The following is a 15851-nucleotide window of genomic DNA, read 5'->3' as shown; positions in this document are numbered from 1 at the left end:
TTCTTAGGCCCAGCCATTCTCAAGTTATTCAGATGTGAAATCTAAAAATTATCTATTAGAGTCAACACATGCAAAGTATCCGATAACCGTGTAATCGGATTTGAACCAAATTTTGTCAGATTGTTTATTTTAGGTCAGAAAGGAAAAATCTTAAATTTGGTGCCGATTGATACGATTAGTGGTAATACCCCCGTTTTTAAAAAAAGATCCGTTTTGTCAAACCTTTTTATTTTTTACTTACAGATACACGGAGCGAAAAAGCTCCAGTTTGTTTCGAACAAAATGATTGTTGCTTTAAGCCTCAATAAAATATTTTTATAACAACCTGAACATATTGTTGTTTCAAAACGAGATTCTGTTTGAATCAAGAAAATAACAGTTTTGAATTAACTGTAAAGTATTTTTAAATTTGAAGTTAACATTGATATAGCAATAAATATTTTCATTTCAATCATACATTTCAGTTTGAAACAAAACGAAATTTTTGTTTGTGCGTAAAACAACCATAAATATGGTTGAAACTACATTTTTATTCTCCGTGTAAACATGGAAATCTCGACCAACATGTCAAAAGGTCCAATGTGCAAATGAGAGATTCTCTTTGCGTTTCCTCTCTAATGCTTATTACGGTGGCGTAAATACATTTCAGCCCAATTATTCTAAAGGTTAAGCTTTCCAATAACACCAGTAACCGTTTCATGCAAAATAGACGCATTCAAGTGCATTTATGCCGCCGTAATAAGCGTAAGAGACGAGATGCAAAGAGAATCTTTCATTTGCACATTGTACCTTTTGAAATGTTGCTCGTCAAATATTAGGTTTAGAAAGAAACTATTTTCACATTCAAATTCCAATTCCAATCGAAAATAGTCGAGTAAAAAATGCCTTTTTTAGCGTTTTGAGCTGGAAATGATCATACAGATATCGAGATATCGTCTTCGGAACTTAATTCAACTGTTTGTTAATGCTGTGCTAGTTATCACCCATATGCATCCTAGCGATAAACAATCTTCAGTGTGTATTTTAACCTACTAAATAACTTTATAGAACATATGAAAGCAATGAAAACAGCGTGTACAGAATTTTTGAGCAGAACTGATTTTAAAGTGGCTGTTTAAAGTAGTCTTGGGGTACAATGCTAGCCTAACAAGCCAATCGTCGTATGTTCGAATCTCGACTGATCGGTGCCGTTACAGAGTTAATAGGATCTTTGCCCTAGCCCGTAATTTTCCTGTACTCTAATAACCGGCTGCGAAGTCTGTCGATAAAGAAGGGTCAAGTTCTGAAGGACGTTTACACCCATGACTTTGCTTTGCTTGAATTTAAACTAGTTTCTTTAAACAAATCATTAAATTTCGCAACCAGTAAGAGATAGCTAGTTACTATTTGCAACAAAGTTGCTTATTTTAGTGTGTTCTACGCTATTTTTTTGGACGCGTTTAAAAAATAAAAATTTGTGTCACCCTTTTAAGCGGTTTCACGGTCACCCTAAAAGTGTAAGAAAATGTGCTATATTTTATTAATTAACTGCTGCAAAGAAACACCCGTTGAAAAATTACACATTTTTACTATATTATTCTGTTTTTGAGGTTTGGTCCCATTAAAGGTTTGGTCATTAAGATTTTCTTGAATAAATTTCATCAATCATTTTTAAATATCTTTTGACCAGTAGAATCAATCCTTATGAAATTTGGTAAATACATTTGCAGTGTTAAGACCTCTCGTTTAATACTAAAACAATTGAAACTAGATACATTATCTTGGTTAAAATCGCTATAAAGTATTGAAAATTTTAACGTGTAACTTCAATTGCTCATAACTTTCATACTAAAAGTCCAATCAAAAAACCATTCAATAGTGATCTATCCGGCTATATTACCTTTCAAATGAGACTAATAGCGCATAAATCGGCTTGGCCATCTCTGAGAAACAGGCGATAATTATTACCTTGTCAAAACACGTTTTTAAGCATAACTTTTAAACTACTTGTTTGTTTTCAATAAAACTGCCTGAAAATTTTTATAATTTAGCAAGAGCTATCATTTGGTATTAAGATCATTGAAATCGGTGGTTCCGGAGAAAATCGTGTCACGTGGTTTGCACATTTTTGCTTATAACTTTTAAACGAAGCATCGGACCACGAAGCAATTCAATAGTGATATACTAGGCAATAATACATTTCAAATGAGACTAATAACGCATAAATCGGTTCAGCCATATCCGAGAAACAGGCGATAGAAAATGAGCTGCACACACACACATACACACACACACACAGACATTGCTCAGTTCGTCGAGCTCTATCGATTGGTATATGTGATTCGGCCCTCCGGGCCTCGGATCAGTTTCGTGTTTTTCGACCAATTTCTAAACCTTTGTTATATACTATAACAAAGGTAAAAATATGAGTTAAAATTCCTTGCAAAAACACTGATCAATATTATCAAAAGAAAAATGCATGTGCTGCTGTCCGAATACTGAATACTGTTTACTGTACATGAAGAATCGTATTATTACATGTATGGATAAATGCTACTAAGGAGACTTATGTAATCCTGCGTAATCCTACGTGCGGTTGCGTCTTGTATACAACCCTTCTGATTTTTTATCTTACAATCAGTGATACTGTACTAATCTTAATAGTTCATCGCGACTCAGATAGTAAGAGATCACACACGAGCTCTAATAACGTTTTTAACCATAATTGATTAGGGATGCTTCATTTAATTAGCGCCCCAATTGACTGTTTCTTTGCAAACCTGCGATAGCATTGTTGCAAGGTTATAGCAAGATGCAGTGAGATGATCGTTAAACTGTCAGTCCACGAACTGGGTCATTTGTAAGTTAAAAAGCTTTTATAATTCAAATTGTGCTGTTATAACAGGTGGTGCTTTTAAATCTTCATTCTTTTCAGGCTGAGTGTTGAGCACAAATAAGTATTGAAAATGACAATTTAGAATTACTCGCTCTTAAATTCGCAAAAGTGTTGAAAAGTGTCACATGTTGTGCTTTTCTCGGAGTGTTCCTCTTTTTTGATCGCAGTACTTTCAACTTTTCAACTACTTTGTTGTATTTTGCCAAACAAGAATAATTCTTTCGAAATTCTGAGTTTTTTTGTCAAATAGTTAGGTGTAATAATCCTATGATAAATAAAGAACCTTTTATAGAGCCTATGTACATTATTCGTTGATAATAATTAATGCCGTCTGCCAGCCTAAACCAATAAAGACATGTCAATTTACGATTTCCATGCACCGTCCAATTTCAATTTGTCCTCACTGCATTCAATTAGAAAAATAATCAAGAACAATCCTATTCACGGGAAATAAGTACAGTGATATCCAAAGCCAATTTTATTTTGAATGCAAATAAGCTTTTTTCTTCGAATCGCCTTGCGCACGACAGCATTTGCATGTTCTGCTTCCTATTAGATGCAACCGAGTTTTATTGCATTAGATTACTCTAAATGGGCCCGACGATTACATGGACTTCAATGATGGTTGCAACGGTTCGTTGCACATTTAGGAATTTTATAAGATGCACGTGTTTTCAATAAGATTTGTCTTTACCGCGTACTCGTGAGTGTCTCTCGGTTACGGTATTTGAGAGATTTATTAACACCCACAGAGTTACATAGCTACTCAAATTCCCATTTTTTCGACAGTTAATGCAAAATTTCACTTCGAAAGGTGATTAGATTTTTATTGATAAACTTTTATAAAAATTAGTAGCACCCTACCAATTTCGCCGTCTGCCGTACAAGAAGAAACAGCAATTCATTATAACCAATTTGTCGAGAAGTTTCCTATTGCAATACGACAGTTTCATTACAGCAAAACCGTGAGTTGTGTATATAACGGTATGAAAAGAAGTCGGTCTTTTCTATCTTTCACCGGTTCCGGACAAAGTTTATTATTCGATCAACGAAATTGACGGAATTTATTGTCGTTTAGCAGGCACAGTACTTTACTGGCGGCAGTACAACCTACAGTACCGTTGTTTTCAATGAACTATTTGCGCTGCACGAGGCAGAACTTAGTGTGTGCTTAGGCAGAATAAATCCAACAATAAACGTACATAATAGTTAACTAGCGGTGAATGACCGTCAATGGTTCTGCATTCAAATACGATCCGCTACTGTTAGCATATTTTAAGCTTAAAACAGAATGAGAATTTGATATGTATTGATTTATTATGATAAATCTGCATTGATTATAACTTCTCGAGTAATTGATTTCTACAGAATCGGGAATAGGAAACTTGTAATCATGAAAATACCTTGACTTCAATAAGACGTAAAGGTATTTCGCCCTGAAAAACTTTCAAATTATTAATTCGTTTTATAAAGAGTAGATGGAAGATGAAGTCGCCTATAATACCATATTTGAATGACTGTCTTTTTCATAGAATTTATGTCCGTTTGATTTTTGTCAAAATTTTCCCTGTTTCGACCATTTTGCCTACTATCTGTACATTTGCACTAAGATTTGTCTGATGTGCTGAACTGAATCATTAATCACAAGACTAGCAAAATAGCAAACACTACTCCTATTACTCTATCGATAGGCAAATATATTGCGATATATGTTCATTTTCAGCAGTGTTAAGTTTATTTCTATATCCCGTTCTAGTTCATTTACTTGACATTTCTCATTTGGTATAACAAATTATATTTTCTTTTATCACAGCATTCCACGTTTTCCGTTTGCTGAACAAATTCGTCGACATTTATCAATATAATGAATATGTTTTTTTAACAAATCAAATATTTTGCTTTCAATTTTGTTAGGGCAGGTATTGAAAATTGTTTGTATTATCGTCGTTGTTTCGTTTTGTAAAAAAACAAATGAAAATTAATATGCAGTAGACTCTCAGAAAAGTTAACTCTCTGAAAAGTTAATTGTTCAGAAAAGTTAAGTGTATATCAGTTCTCAAGCAACGCTCTAAAAAGTTAATTTTTGCCTTAACTTTTCTGAGAGTTTGAATTTATTGGTTGTCCAACCGTTTCTTCACACACGTGTGTTTACCTTCTATCTTTATTTCTTATTTTTCGGCTTATTGTCACCTTTCCACAGTTTCATAGAGTCGCATCATAACTGGGATTAAATAAAACTCTTGTATCGGACAGTTGCAACAATAGTTCAATACGGGCATATAATTACTTCAGCATTTTCGCAAACATACTGGAAAAGCGCAAACTCAGATTGAATTTTATATGGAAAACAACGAACAGCAAGGAACTAAAAATAAGCGCGAACGCTTATTTTTAAGCAAAACATAGTCGCAGACTACGAAAAAACAAAAGTAAACTAGTGTAACCGACTATTTTAAACTTACTGAAAGGTATTATTTTATAAAAAACTTTTTCGAAACTAAATATTATTTTATAAAGATATTGCTACATATTTCTTTCCATTACAACTTCCAGATACATAAAAATATGTATCCTATATCCCGGAATGCATTGTTCGCTTTTGTATTTATCATTTTCAATGACTTTTAGGACTACTCAGAAAAGTTAATATTTCGGAAAAGTTAATCGACCCATTCCCCAATCGATTAACTTTTCTGAGAGTCTACTGTATTTGAAAAACAGTATTATTCTGTATGTTAATTTTTGTGACAATAAATGCAAATAAACAAAAATAGCCTCTACTAGCGAATCGGTTTATCATAACTTTCCACCGCTGTGGTCGCAATTCACCGTTGCACTATTACATCGTCGCGCTTACCTTAATCGTATCATATTTCCCAACAATTTATGAAACCCGTCTAGACATAATGTGATTTTTATCGACTTCTGCCACCGAACGAGCGGTCGTTGGATGCGTACGACGTGTTGCCATCGTAGTAGCAAGGAACAACTCTTCTACCCTAGCGAAACCCTAAGTTACACACGTGTGCTAAAAGGATTAATGTCACTATTATCCCGAAAATAAATTTCGCTCGGAAGTACCTATTTTCCCACGCTTCAACTGCAAACTTCTGGCTTAGCTTCTCATACAGAAGTTGGAAAGTATGGGTACATCAAGTACACCCTAACCACCATGCTTACTTACCTCCCACCTCCTGTGCGAGTCGATGTCTTCAACATTAAAGACCTTTTTCTAGTTCATTTCCGACAGTGGCAGCGACAACGAAGTCAGCGTCTGTCACGGTATAATAAAACAAGCTTTTGGAAAGCGTACTAGCTTTCCTCTTTCAACACAATGTCGCTCAGTTGGAATCGAGTTGATAACACTATCAGCCTTTTCTAGGAAATTTACGTTCCTGCTTTTGCTGGCCGTGGTACCCCAAATCCGGTTAGTTTACTATACTTTTGCAAGGAACCATGAATTCAATTTAATTTGTTCAACTCGGGCTAAAGAAAGTTCACACTAACCCCAATGGCGCAATCTTCTGCTAACATGCTAGACATGATATAAATATATTAGTTTGCTACTTTAAGCTTGTTTGCTGCTCGAAAACATAATATAGCTTCTAAAGCCTTTTTGGCTAGTGATGAAATAATGGTGTATATTTAAAATGCTGTTTCTAGTTTTATCACTGAACCATTAAGTGGCACAGGCTTGTAATGTAGTATACTTAAAGAATGAAACTTTTTCGACAAAGGTAAACATCATAATAGAATCACCTTAACAAATATACCGCGTCTCCCCGCTAATTTGAACGATTCCTCATGCAAACTAACGGGGTTAGTTTTTTATTTGTACAACTGGCAACCATAAATATGCAAAAACTTGTATAAACTGGCCGCCCTGCTCTCTGTTATTGTTTCTGAGTTTTATTTTTTTTATTTTAGACCTTATTTCAAATTCTTAACTTTTGTACGGAAAGTTTAACCATTTCGCGATAAACCTTACGCGGGATGTACATTTCACGGAAAATCTTTTCGTAGAAAGTATCATTTCGCAAGGGGTGACCCAACTGAAGGAAGGTAATAGAGGTCAGTAGATCTAGGAAAATAAATAAACCTAGATAGAGGCTTCCCCCCTGCAGGTGCCGGCGGGGATTTACCAACGATTGGCTTATCTCATTTAAGCACCAATCATCACGTTTGATTGCCCAGCTTGAGACTCTAACGGAGTTAGGTCGAAATGCTGTCCCTTTAAAAAGGTTCAAAGAACGGTTGGCCTTCTTCTAGACTATCCCAGGCAAGTCTTATTTGCGAACCCTACCAACGACCATCATCACCAACTTCACCCTAGATCAGAGTTTCCGCCACTCGACACGAGAGGACCTGACCGCATGGGAAGATTCAAACTTAGCAGCTTGCTTCACATAATTTTTCTATCCTTCGAAACGCGACAACATACTCATGCGACACATAAGAACCTCAGAAATATTTCAGGCATATGGCGATCAAACCGGGCATATAACAATTGGCTAAATTTGAATTTTCATTCGTTACATTTTATTTTTCACTGCGCGCTACAATTTTCATATGGTCTAATTGTCTAACTCTGCCCTAATTGTGTGTGTGTGTTCTTCTTATTTACCGGTATCGACACTGCCTCTGCCTAATTCGTTCGATTCATATTCTACGGCTCCATTGAGCCGGCTTGTCACATGTGCACGGAGATTACAAAAGATCTGTACTTACAGACTGCTGCTACTACGGAGACTTGCGGCAATATCTCTTCTATTGTCTGCGATGTGGGTGCTGTTCGATGTTACAGCGGACGACTGCGGGCTCTGTTGGCGACGGCCGCAGCGTCTATCCACCCAGCAGGGCGAACTCTCCATCGACTACTGCTTGATGTCCAACGGAAATGACGTTCAGTAGAAACGGATGCTTGGGTCGCGATGTCGACGACGCGACTTCTCCTGGCCACGTTACTAGCGTTCTTGATTTTATAAACTGCTTTCGCAAGCTAAAATTTGTGTCTAAAAATAACTCAACTCGCCAGTCTTGGTGGAGTTTGAAGTACGTCCCACGCTCAGTAAGGGGGTTGTGAAGTCTTAGTTTTGTCCAGTGCGCTCTGGTTCAAAAATTCACCACTACCGGCGATCCACAGGACCTGAGAGGACGTGTACGTTCGAATCCGGCTATAATTGGCTCCAAATATAGCTTGGTTTAATCCCCGGATCCTCTAGCTTGGGTAAAATATTCCGGTAACAACTTCTTAAGCATTGCTTCCATGATCTTCCCTTACCTAATTTTTCACTCGTTCCCCTTCACGCCTTGTTCCCGTTCTGTGTGGAACTTCAATATCTCTGTTTCATTACTTTCTTCTACCGTCCCCTACTCTGCCGTGAATCGCATAACAGTCCCATCTATGTAGGAAACTCCATAGAAAATGGATATGGTATGCGATTCACGGCAGTACGTTAATTGTAAAAAACTACCGTTACAAAAATTTAAAATACAAAGAGAATACCCATAGGTACTCTTTTGGTTTGCTTACTCCGAATTGTAAAACAATGTACATTCATTCAAAGTTGAGATAGCATCAAGTCAATCACTTTAAATAAGTTTACAACTACGTCATTTATTTTAAAACTGGGAACCTTACCCTTTTTTATCGACAGACCTCGCAGCCGGTTATTAGAGTACAGGACAGTTACGGGGCTAGTGCAACGATCCTACTGACTCTAGCAGCAGCGCCCAGCTGAGATTCGAGCAGACGACGACTGGCTTGTTAGACTAGCATCGTACCTTGAAGCTAACTGAGTGGCCTAACAACCACCTGTTCAACTATTTCCTCTCCGGAAATCTCCATAATGCAAAAGAAACAAACTCTTTTTCTTATTTTGATCTCCCCACTTAACTGGGTCTAAAACAAAATACATGCTGGCCAGCGGAACCGAGGCCGACCGACGCCGCTTGGGCAGTTTAGTATATTGATCGACGGCGATGAGTTTGAGGTTGTCGACGAATTTGTCTATCTTGGCTCACTGGTAACGGCGGACAATGACACCAGCTATGAGATTCGGGGGCTATTATCAGTGGAAGTCGTGCTTACTATGGGCTTCACAAGCACGGTTGAGCAGACTAAGTACCTGTACAACACGCTTATTAGACCAGTTGTTCTTCACGGGCATGAAACATGGACAATGCTCGAACAATCTTCGGCGGCGTAATGGAGAAAGGAGTATGGAGACGGCAGATGAACCATGAACTCGCGCAGCACTTTGGCAAACCCTGTACCCAAAATTGGCTAAAGCTGGACGGATACGATGGGCAGGGCATGTTGCAAGAATGCTGGACAACTACCCTGCAAAGGTGTTCGTCTTAATACCGGTAGGAACAAGACGACCAGGAGCACAGCAAGCAAGATGGTTAGACCAGGTGGAGCGAGATCTGGTGGATAGCACTCGGTGTCCGAAGAATTGGAGAGCGGTAGCCCACAATCGAATTACATGGAGAAACCTCGTTCAACAGTACTTAAGTAAGTACAGCCACTTAAGTAAGTAAGTAAGTAATTTAAATGGGACCGCCGCTCCTTTTGTCAATCCTTCAATGACCATGTCCATTATATGAAATAAGTCCCACTATTTTGCCAATAGAAACTTAAATTGAGGAACGGTACACACTCCGATATGCCCCGTCGTGCTATTACTAGAAAACAACAGTAACTTGAATTTCTCAGCGTAACTCACCGACGTACAGGTGGCGGCAGTATACAAATCTTATCGATGCAAAATATGAAGAACAATGGAACCAAATTGCTTCCTCGCAGAAGCTATAGAAGATTATTAAAAAAATACCTCGTAACTCATATTCATAAAATTTGCCTTTGCCATACAACAAAATATGATGCTTGATTTCACTTCCACTTGAATCATTATATCAATTGTCTAGTTTCTATTAAATGAATATATAACATAACATAACTAAATATAACCCCATTTGAATTTCATCATAAACATTTATAGGTACACGAAAAGGAATTTGGCGGGGCATTGAATTCTGCATTAATAGGTCTTTTACAAGCACTCCGTTTCATTAAAAAATACAAAAAGATAAACCTCAACCTGAAATGAACGAACGCAATTAAGTATGAGTTTATTCCAATTATGGATCATATTATCTCTTTCGGTTTATCTAATGTTGGATTACTGTAGAATATGAATTAAAATGAATATTGAACTGTCATGCAGTACACATTCAATAGCACCGAACGAATATACTGTTACTAAAATTAAAAATTGATTTTTCATTTTCTTTTACGACACACTGTCTATCGGCCAGTGAATTTTTAATTATGCACTGTAATATCGTTTCATTAACCGAAAATTTTCCCAAAGTATCGCCGCAAATTGTATATTGAAGTGGGTTAAATTGGATATTGATTTTAACCCACCCTGTTATTACGAACGCACAGGTAATCCACAGTTTTTATTGTCTGTTGTGGTTGGTATTTAATAGTAATAAAGGATAGCCACACATTCATTGGGAGTATTCTGCGACAAAGTTTTCAAACAAATGTTTATATGACATATTAGGGATTGTCGTTTCATAAAAAGGACACTTGTTTTCCAATGGTTCAAGTTTAATTCTTGATGAAAAATATTTCAAACTATCAGTGTGTATATAAAATACTCATTTTTGCAATGCAACTCATAAATGTCAAAATAGGTGAAAATTCAAGAGCATGGGTTAGATTAATAACTATAACAATTATTTACATTACAATTACCTCGTAGAAATAGAAGTTATCAAAAACTTGTTCTGTGCTGTTCTGGATTGAAGCGTTTGCTTTCATGGTAGTGTATTCCAGCTCAGATGAAACCACCTGAAAATATAGGAAGAGAGTTCAAACAAACCAGGGACAAACAAACGACAGAGGACAAAAATGGTTTAACAAAGTGCAAACATTACTTCGCTTGTGTTAAATGAAAGGTGCTTAGACAGAAACCTATAAGCAAACTGAAACCGTTAATATACGTTAACCGATGCCGAAAGGACAACGCGATTTTTTATGCATACTAAAAACAAGGAATAATAATAACTTACTTGCTCGACTTTCGAAGCATACTCGGTACCATTAATCTCAACATCCATTCCAGCGGTGATTCCTTGGTTGGTGGAAAATTTCTCTCCCAAATGGTTTGCACTGTGGTCCCCGAATAACTGAGGCACCTCTACATCACTTATTACTAAATTTTCTTGCATAACATTCATATCATGCATCGGAGTCCAATTTATGTGCTGTTTTTCACTTGCTTTGTGCCACTTCTTTCGAAATCAGGAAAATAAAATATTTCAATATTACAGCGGAAGAAATAAAAACGTTGCAGTTTGGACTGTCAAACGGTGTCTTAATATTTCCATGATTTTTAACAGTAAGAAATGGGTCATCATGATCTGCATCATCATCGTTGCGATCAGCTTGGTGGAAAGATTGGGCAACCAAGCAGAATTGAGGTCCCAATCGGTTACGGTTGAACCACTGGCAGCAACAGATTTTCCCAGATGAGCAACCACTGTCGCACCAGCACCCACTGAGCAGGAGAATTTGATGTGATCGTAAAAATATTACTACCCGTACCGTCATTCTGCAGCTGCGGAACTGGCCACAGCCAGGCAGGCAGTTGGAAATGTTTTCTGGCAGAACCTTTTTTTCGTGTTAAACCGCTAGCTTAGCTTGCTCCAGATCGTTTTTTACACTTATACTTTGGTGCTGGTAAAATGTCATCGATTTTCCATTCAATTTATCAGGTGATAAAGTCTTAGGAATTCTAGAAAGTGTGATATTCTGTTACAATCGGCCGAGTTTCGTCTTTCGAAAGAACCTGCGAAGTAGAATGGAAAGTATAGTGTGAGAGAATTGAAAATAAAAGTATACGTATATATGCTAATTCAATGGTGAGCATGAAACATAGATTTGCATGTTTTTTTCCACTTTGTAAACAAATGTTTTATTTATATTTCTTTGAAGGGCTCTGTGACCAAACAGTTAACGGTCAGCGTGACAATCAAAACGTGCGTTCGATTTTTGGGACATTTTTTTCTGTGCAATTAATAATTGTGGCAAATAGCTTTTCAATTCCAACTACCAAAACAATGCCTCATATTGGTCTAGTTTCGAAAACTGGCCGTTGAAAATCTTTCATTTGCTAGTAAAACTACTGACCCAGTGCTTAAGACATTATTACTTTGTTTTTATTTATGAAGCTTAAATTGATTTCTAAAAAGGGTTATACGACTCCGATTCCTCGGAAAATGTTAAAAGCTTACAACAAAGAGAACTAATTCGAATCACGATTAATCATAAAACTGTCAAGTTATTTTCGCACAAGTGAGCACTCACCGGCATAACCCAGTGACGAAATTACCTTGTTTACTCACCAAAAGCAATAATTTATTCCTGTCACAATCAATTACTGATTGCACTTTGACAATGCGACATCAATGCGGCTGTCACAAAGTAAACAATTTAAGCGTTTCTGCGTCTCCGTCCAAAGATCGGCTGAATTGAAGCCTGTACAAATTACCCTTTCGTCACGTGCACGCACAGTGCTTCCCGATTTGCCTGACCGACACGCAAAGGCCCTATAGGTAATGGGAAGAGATCCTTCTTACGAAAGAGCACGAAACGCGATGCCCTTATCAAGTATGCGGCAATTTGTCATGATAGACGTCATTAAACATAAAGGTATAAGCCGAAGAATCACTATACACCTCGGTGCCGAGGCCATGAGACGTGATATTTTTTGCGGCAATTATCAGACACTTTCGCGAATGTTAGGAAAAAAGTGTCTAAGACATGTCACCTTCCAGAAAAGTAATTGCAGTACCGTGACCGCACATAATTGCGATCAGCTCCTAATTCCGATCACTCAACCTAAATGGTCAATTTTTAGAAAATTGAGCCAAAATCTGTAGTAAATGAGCACGCTTAGTTATTGTGCTATGTGTTTATGTGTCAGTTGTTGAAAAATGACTGCCTTTGGCGCATCATGCACTTCAAAATAAATTAAATTCGACAGGCAGAAGCAAAAAACGCCATCAAAATGTATTTTCTTAGCCGAAGTGCTAAGCGCACGATCAAATTTGCTAAGATCATAACAGCGTGAAAACATATTACCTTCTTCGGTATTCTATGATAACTAATAGATACAAGCATATATAACCGTTCTGTATCAAATTTGGCTGAAAAAATGCTGTATTTGCGGAATTTATTCCATTAAAGTAATTGATCGGAATTATGAACATAATTTTTTTTCTGCTTCTAATTCCGATCACTATATCAAAGTTATAAACTGGCAAAATGCAAGCTAACGAAGTCACTATTTGTATTTTAGGATTGATTGCAACATGATAACATGGTAGGATTATCGAAATTTTTTGACGTAGGACTACGTCTTACGGCAGGGTGTCAACCAAAATTTGGCGTTAAGCCACCGAAAGAATGAAAGATTGTTGAAGAATGAAAGAAGTTGACCAGGACCGATGAAAATTGCAAAATGATGGCTGGAAAAAGCATGCTTAGGACAGCGCACTGTTCCTTGTTGTGCAACCTTATCAGGTCCCTGCGTACTGATCAATACAGACACCGGCCACGTCCGAATGCGGGTCCTAGTGGGATAGGAAGGTATGTTAGTCCAATGCTTGGTGCTAATAAAGACCAGGGAATCCTCTGCATTTTCACAAGCATCAAGCTTGTGGCTGCTGCTGATTCAAGACAAAGAAGCAAAATAAAGTTGCGTGTTTTTTGTTTACTACAGAGCACAGTATTGCCTAGGTGCTACATTCCGATTTGATGGAATTTTGACCTTCTGTTTTTATACGACAGACTTCGTAGCCTGTAAGAATACGGGACAATTGTGCCACAAATCCTTTAACTCTTTCAGTCGAGATTCGAACATGTGACGTCTAGCTTCCTGATCAGATGATTCTAGCAAAAATCTTTCAAAATTGTTGCTCAAGTTCTCAAGTTAGCAGCTCAAGTTATTTCTATCAAACTTTGTTATAGATGTTTCTACCAAGATTCTATCTCGTTCTGTTACTTATAAATCGCTTTGTCACAATTTGAATATACAGCAAGACAGAATACTGATTTTTGTTACTCATGTGGATATAAACTAGATAAAATTATATCATAATTTGATATATTTGTGATATGCCATGAGCAAATTTTGTTACAATTTCAACTGCTAACGAGACCAAGTTTATAACAAAACGCAAAGGATACTTTGTTATAAAATACTTATTATCTAGAACTCATCCTGTTATAAATTTGATATATTCATTTGATCGGGTTATTAAACCAGTGCTGTACCTCCAAGCCAACTGAAAGGCTCAGACGTTTTGCTTTTCTAACGCTGCAAACAAGCGACAGCGACAGCGCAGTTATGAACTATCTTATTAATGCGTGTTCTTTTAATATAACAATAACATATTATTTTGAGGACTTAAGTTTTCTCCTAGAACTTTGTTAATAGCTGGATGCGTATAGCAAATTTCTATACTGAAGTACTCCGACATTGGCACTGGTAAAAATATTCGTTTTTGATATCACAAAATAGCTCACCTACCATAAATACGGTACAGCAAGATAATATTATTATTATATTGTTTGTTTTTTTCTCACTTTACGCTATTTTACGCTACACATATACCAATATGGTGAAAAAAGTTTTCTTTAATATTCGAGGTTTCTTTGTGAAAATCATCCTCACGTAGTTCTACGCCAACTACGCGGTCATGTCTGGAACACAACCTTTCTGATATGATTTTTACTATTATTTATGATCAAAGCTTTATGAAAATGTCGAAGTGACCCAATTTTATTGTAATTGTAACAGTTGAACAAAGATCAAAGAAGAGGAAAGTTTTATAATCCGCTTGTCGATCTTTTGAGTACACAAATTTTATGAATATTAAGCTAATGATAATAATGATCATTAACGCAAGCAGAAGATGACTGGTAGGGGGATTATCGTCAAACTACATAAAAGCAACACATTTGAGATCCATATGGTACGAGTTGACAAAAGTTTTTTTGCTTTAACAGCTCATCATGACGTGATCGGAATTAGATACACCTGTGATCGGAATTAGAATCACCCCTGATAATTGATGATCGGAATTAGATGCACTGATGCATCATACTATGATGCATTTTTTTAACTTTCGGTAAATAATTTAGGCATTTTAGTATTTTTCCATGAAACATAATTAAAAATACTTGCTAAAGACACATACTGTGTTAATAAATATCAACGCTATATTTTTCAGTAGGGACTCAAAGATGAATCATGCCTTAGGTGATCGGAATTAGGTGCTTTCACGGTATAATTAAAACATGGATAACATTGACATACAGCGAGTTTGAGCGAAATATATATGACTGTTACGCGTTACGCGAACTTGCAAATACCATGTGCACATTCAGTGAAAATTGAGCTGGAAAATATACAAATCATAAATAATTAATTAAATCTTAATTCTGCGTAAGTATCTAACAATCATCAGCACCGTATATTGTTTGATCAGTTATATTAGTCATAGTATGACATTCCAACATGCTGATACATCTTTGCGAAGAATAAAGTCAACAGCAGCAACCGAAATAAATGAACCCTGGCGGGTGTAACGACCTATCCATCTTCTATCAGTCTTCAATGATATTCACGCAGACACACATTTCTACTTCAGTGTTCAAAGATGCAGCATAATTCCTTTCGTTTTCGATTATCGCTCATCATGAGATGACATTGTACGCCTGACAACCCTTTGTTAGTGTCGCCGGAAAAGGAATGAAATTCTTAATTCATTTAACATATATAGGGCAAGTGTTCGAAGTACAATCTGGCTGACCTTTTTCAGCGAGCAGAACTACTAAAAACGTGTCAATCCTCCTAAAAGTAAATGCATGTTTTTCTCATATAGTCTTATACGA

General features: G+C 36.8%; 1 protein-coding gene across 1 annotated transcript in view; it reads right to left on the bottom strand.

The window, feature by feature from the left end:
- LOC128739935 (cardioacceleratory peptide receptor-like) overlaps positions 1-11128 on the bottom strand; it is a 45009-nt gene extending 33881 nt beyond the window's left edge. Inside the window, exons 1-2 of the mRNA XM_053835436.1 lie at positions 10961-11128; positions 10644-10739 (exon numbers count right to left, since the gene is read on the bottom strand). Of these exons, the coding sequence (XP_053691411.1) occupies positions 10644-10739; positions 10961-11128 (264 nt within the window). The remainder of the gene's footprint in view (positions 1-10643; positions 10740-10960) is intronic.
- Positions 11129-15851: the final 4723 nt, after the last annotated feature.

The sequence above is a fragment of the Sabethes cyaneus genome, chromosome 3 (genome assembly GCF_943734655.1).
Source record: "Sabethes cyaneus chromosome 3, idSabCyanKW18_F2, whole genome shotgun sequence".
Classification (NCBI taxonomy): Eukaryota; Metazoa; Arthropoda; class Insecta; order Diptera; family Culicidae; genus Sabethes; species Sabethes cyaneus.
The sequence above is the reverse complement of the archived record's forward strand: the minus strand, read 5'-3'. Positions and strand labels throughout refer to the sequence as shown.